Here is a 6,126-nt window from a genome sequence, read left to right as displayed (position 1 = left end):
CTAACTAACTATAACTAAAAGTGAATTACTTATTTTACGTAAATAATAATAAATTTAATCAGGTACATACATTTATTTATTATTATTTGATAAGTATATTATATAAAATCACAGAAGTCATTTCAATACATGCATAAATTACATTTCCTAAAAATAAATCATTATACTTAAAAAAATTAAATTATTCTACAATAATTTCTAACAAAATTTAATGGGATATTTGTTGCGATAAATCTTCAGCAATTTTTCAAAATTTGGTTCCCACGTTGTTAAATAGAGATTATAATTGTGTACTGACCTTGAAACTAATGGCTGCAAATTTATAACATGCAGAACAATACATGAATCTTTCAATTTTTGTAACAAATGTAATGTATAAATTTGCTAAATATCAAGTAATGCGCGCATGCAGTGACACGCATTGCATGGTGGGGATATGATCCAGGCCTTGTTATTCCTAATACCTGCAGTTCAGTAAAAACACGAAAAGCCCCAATCTTATCGAGAAATAATTAATGCTCAGTTAAACTGTAATTTTACTAGACTACAGGTTCACTCAGCACTAATGGCACTAACAGACGGACAAATAAATTGGATAAACAAGTTGTTTAGACTGTTAAAAGGGAAATCTGTGTTCACACTGGGATATTTTAAAGCAAGTTTTTGTCGTTTCTTGTTTCTTGTGTTAATAATTTACAGCAAATTGATTAACATATGCCATTTTATAATGAAAGTTAGATGTACCCCTTTGATTTTCACTAGTACCCCTGGTTGAGAACCACTGATTTACAGCATCAGAAATGCATCATTTCTTGAAAGAGAACTGCACAACTTTTTGGATATTTTCATTTAAGTACTTACAATGTTACTGAATCATTAAAATGATGGCATAGAATTAGTGACAGAGAAATAAGATGCATGGCATTAGAGATTGCTAATTACAACACCTTACGTTATGTCTAAGATACACTGTATTTTCGAGATACTAAACCATTAAAAATTGCATCTTACGTTTAAGTAAATGTGGCATATATTTTGATTTATATTGGAACTGGAAGAGATTATTATTTTACTTTCCCAGCTGTTATAACAGAGGGAAAATATGGCAATCTGGCAAAAATTTTACATTTTTGGACTTTGGACACCTTGAAATGTCAAGAAATGCAAAAAATTTTGGGGGTAATTTCTGCATGTGTGATGTTAGTGTGTGTTTGGGGGCATAATTCCATTCACTCTGTTTGAAGCTTAATTAACAACTCGTGCTTTTTGTCGAGAATTTCTGAAATTTTGCAGGGAGGTTTGTTTATTAGGGGGTCGATGCTATTAAATTATGGTGATTAAAAGTCAAGGGATGAGGAGATAATGGGGGTTGTTTATATCTCTGCAAGGTTGGACTTAATGATGATTTTACTTCTTAGCATTTACAATTTTTTCATAAAACTCATCCCTACCATCAAAATTAAGCTTTTTGCCATTTTATAATAGTTAAAAATATAAATTTTTTAATAAAATATGCTAACATATGGCACCACCAAAATTTTAAATGCTGGGAAAGTGGAGCAACTTGTTGCTGGTTTATTTTTCATATCTGAGAAAAGGTGGATGCATTTCAAATTACAAAGAAGTGTAGAAAAATTATCGTTTATAATAATGTTTAATTATTATTATTATGGCTTAAATTATATAGTATTTAAATTACTTGAAATGAAGTATTTGTTAAATATGTAAATTTGCAGGCAATGACTATGAACCATCTGTAATTCTTTTTACATTAATCTGTTTTGTCTTCATTACTGTGAAAAACATGATTATAACTTTCATTATATTATGATTATGATAATTTGCTTCATGACAACTTTTCAGTATTTTTTCAACAAATTGTGCTTGATCTATTATACTTCTATTCACTAGTTTGTTTTCACTCTTACCTTAGGGCTTTATTGTTAAATCTGCCCATTACTAGATATATATATATAACAATGACAATCTTTAAAACAAATGTATAATGATAAGATAAATATTAAATTGATTAGTTAAAGTAGAAAAGTGATGCAATGAGGTTAAAATCATGCTGCAAAAATAAAAAAATTTAATACGACTATTTCATTTACAAATAATAATAATAATAATAATAATTTTTTATGGGTGTGTAAAAACTTGATTTATAGAGAAAGGCTTTGTTATATGTTTATGCAATTTGTTGAAAATACAGATTAACTTAAGTAAAGATATTTCTAAATATTCATTTTTATTTATTTAAACTTCAATGAAACTTCTTATATCCAACTTTTTATCTGTATTGTTAATTTGACCATGTCAAATTGATGATGTGTCTGATAATTTATATTCTATGTAATAAATTATTTTAATCAGTGCTAGTAAATTCAAATATAAGAACAAATTGAGTATATACAGTTTTATTTATTAATGTCATTTAGAAATTGGATAGTACCTCAATATCTAGTGGTTAAAATACATTTAGAACTGTGTTCGATGCTTCCCAGTTTCAGTTTTTTTTTTTATAGACTATATTTAGAAATAGCTGATTCATGTTCATAATCATTGTAATAATTATCATAATTGGCTTACCTGAATACAAATTTGCTTATTTTTCTTGAGTTTGATATTGGCTTTTTCGAAGTCATGGATAATTTCATTAAGATTTCCGTGATCAAAAAAAGCCAAAATAAATAAAAATTTCTTTCACGGTCGCTTGTTTCATTGTGTGTGATTTGAGCATTACCCAAGAAACGAACATTAATTTATATAAAAAGTTTAATAGTTTTTGATATTTTAAAGAGTTTGGGAATTAAATGAGTAATATATTAAAATGTTTTTACTTCAGATGTTATTACCATTGAGAAGACAGGAGAATATTTTCGTCTTTTGTATGATGTGAAAGGTCGTTTTATCCTACATAGAATTACTGCTGAGGAAGCTAAGGTATTTAATAAAATTGATCTACAGATCATACATATTTTTTAAACCATGATTCGTAGTATTTGCACCATTAAAATTAATTTTTCAGAATATATCTACTTATATTTTCTGACAAGAAAACTATGGTGCCATATTAATATGATGGTTCCAAAATTTGTGTGTATTGTATGCACAAATTATTTCACCCATTTTACAGTTATATGAATGAAAATTATGCTATTTAATTAAAAAATTTAAAATGTAATAAGTTTTGTAATTAATTGTTATTGTTTTTATTTTAGTATAAACTATGCAGAGTGAAGCGAGTTCAGGTTGGCCCGAAAGGTATTCCATTTTTGGTTACTCACGACGGCCGAACAATTCGTTATCCCGATCCTTTGATTAAGGTGAATGATACCATTCAGTTGGATATTGCAACTGGAAAGATAATGGATTTCATTAAATTTGACATTGGTAAGTTTCTTTGTGAATGAGTTTGTTTATATAATTAATACTTTAGTATTTTATTACAACCAGGGCTGTGGAGTCATAGTTGGGAGGAATTTCTGGCCAGAGGAGTTGGAGTCGTGAAAAATGTGTAGACTCTGGCATTTTAAATTTAGTTTTTTTTATTTAAATGAAAGAAAATTTATTTTGTTTAATAATTTTTTAAAATGTTTTGTATTTTGTTATAATTCATTTATTTTAAATACAAAATGCAACAATTTAATTTATTAAATATATATATCAATAGTTTTTTGTTTAGTAGTTAAAATATTTTGACCCAAATGAATTTGAATATTTTTGATTCATTCCTTTATTATCCCTGCACTAAATAAGTACTCTATTTCTCTGAAAGAGCCAGATTAATTGATCAGAGTATATATTTTTCTTTTCTGAACAAGGGACTGAAGTAGCTAGATCGCGCACTTTTTAGTTGGACTAACTTTTCTGGAAAGGTGAATTTGAAGAGCAAAAGCTGTAGAATAAAGATGCGTAGATGTAGAATTTTATCACTCCCCTTTTCCTCTTATTAAATATTTGTATTGTTAATAATTAATGTTTTTATACTAATGCAAGTTAAATATTAAAATACTGACTATAAAAGTATTTGGGTAAATGCTTGGGGCTCCTGTTAGAGTTCAGATTAGGGTAACCCCCTATGAGTGCCTCTGCCCCCCATAAAATGACTTGGTATTTAATTTTGCCGGAGTCAGCTTTTAAAATTATCGAGAGTCTGAGTCAAGTGTTTTTTCACAGACTCCGCAGCCCTGATAACAACTGTTTAAAATATTTTAGGAAGTAGATGAATATTTAATAAGTTATTTTATTAACAATCAAAATTTTTATTACTACAAGTAAAGGATAAAAAATAAACATATTTCAAACACTATACTTTATACAAATAATGTAAATTAAAGTTCAGAAGCACATGCCACACCTGAGAGACATCTTAATTTAATCCCTAAAACCATACCACGGAGAATCCAAAGTCGTTGGGAACCTTTGTCTATGCCCATGAATAACTTGCGTCTTTAAATTTTCAAGAATTGTATAATTTTCCACTCAGTTGTCATTCACCAAATTTACCTAGTTATCTCCACCCATTTGTTTGGGATTCCAAAACACGTTAGTTTGATATGTATTTCAATTGACATTAGAGAACATTTTGAAAAAAGCCAAAAAATTTTGTTTATTATTTTGGAAATATAAAATACTTTATTATTTAATTTCAATTATTCTTACAGGTAATCTTTGTATGGTTACTGGTGGTCATAACTTGGGTCGAGTTGGTATTATAACATCAAGAGAAAGGCATCCTGGTTCATTTGATATAGTTCATGTCAAAGACACTCAAGGCCATAGTTTTGCTACAAGGTAAATGCTAATTTAAGTTGATTAATGATGAATATTTCAATTTAATTTTTAGTGCATTCAATAATAATAACTTGTTTTAATTTCTTTTCCTATAAATATTTAACATTTGTGATGAAATTGGATGTCGTACATTCAATTGTACCTTGTATCACAGTCTTTGTCTTGAAACTGTGTTCTGCATAGAACAGTGCAATATATTCTTGAATATGTTGTTTGCATGAGGAATTTTTGTCTTGAGAGTTTCAATATTTTGAGGATGATGCTCATTTATTACTCTTTTTAACAAATATTGACACACAAGGCAAAAATTTATTGTGTAATTAATAATATACCTAAGACTATCCACCAATTGGTGTAATTTACCTAAGAATATTTTGCACTGCAGTATTCATGACATGGTTTGAAGATGCAAGGATTGTCTGTGCATCAGTAGATGTCACTCACTGGCTTGATTTCATCTACAAAACGAATGATAAACTAGTATTTGAAAATTTGTTAAAAACTGTGTTTATAATCACTCATTTTCTTGCCAGATTCTGTATAAATTTCACAAAGTATTGAGTTCTTGTAAGCTAAAAGCTTCTTGGATTGGATGACATGCAAAACATAATTTTATTTTAATACTTTTGTTTACTTATCAGGAATTCTATGAATGACCAAAAAAATTTATAAAAAAAAAATAAAAATACAGTCGTTTCCCCCTCCCTATAACACTGTTGATAATTCTGTTTTATATGAATTCCATGTTGTACGAGTCACTTAGATTTTATAAATATGTGTGCCGGGCCATGAACGGCTCACGTATTTGTAAAATCTAAGTGACTCGTACAACATGGAATTCATATAAAACGGAATTATCAACAGTGTTATAGGGGGGTTGACTGTAACAGTATTTGCACTCTTCAGTATTCTCATTTTCATCTAATGCTGCTAAAAGATAATAAATTGAATGATTAAATTAACTCAAACGAGATTGATATCTATCAACTTTATTTTATTATTTAAAAATTTGAGATAATCAAAATAATGATGACAACACTAGTCATGATTTCAATTTCTATGATTGTCGATTAGTCTTTCTGAAGTATTTCTAATTAAATACAATATTTTTCTATTACCTTAACAATTATTTTAATGGTATAAACTGATTACAGGTTGAATTACATATTTGTAATTGGAAAAGGAAACAAACCCTACATTTCCCTTCCCAGAGGCAAAGGAGTCAAACTGTCTGTAGCAGAGGAGAGAGACAGACGTTTAGCGGCAAAATTGCAACATTAGTTTGCATAAGTGTACATGCCTTAAAAATAAAAGTTTTGTGGAAGAAAA

General features: G+C 28.4%; 1 protein-coding gene and 1 non-coding gene across 2 annotated transcripts in view; both read left to right on the top strand.

The window, feature by feature from the left end:
• LOC111637620 (40S ribosomal protein S4) overlaps window positions 1-6,126 on the top strand; it is a 28,574-nt gene extending 22,448 nt beyond the window's left edge. The window contains exons 6-8 of the mRNA XM_023383189.1: window positions 3,236-3,393; window positions 4,668-4,797; window positions 5,952-6,126. Coding sequence (XP_023238957.1) covers window positions 3,236-3,393; window positions 4,668-4,797; window positions 5,952-6,078 — 415 coding nt within the window. The 3' untranslated portion in view covers window positions 6,079-6,126. The remainder of the gene's footprint in view (window positions 1-3,235; window positions 3,394-4,667; window positions 4,798-5,951) is intronic.
• LOC111638981 lies at window positions 2,625-2,759 on the top strand. Its single transcript, XR_002758994.1, has one exon. It is a non-coding gene; the product is annotated as a small nucleolar RNA SNORA16B/SNORA16A family (small nucleolar RNA).

This window comes from Centruroides sculpturatus, unplaced genomic scaffold (assembly GCF_000671375.1).
Source record: "Centruroides sculpturatus isolate CEXI.00-Female unplaced genomic scaffold, Cexi_2.0 scaffold100, whole genome shotgun sequence".
Taxonomy (NCBI): domain Eukaryota; kingdom Metazoa; phylum Arthropoda; class Arachnida; order Scorpiones; family Buthidae; genus Centruroides; species Centruroides sculpturatus.
Note: the sequence above shows the minus strand (reverse complement) of the source record. Positions and strands in the feature narration are given on the sequence as shown.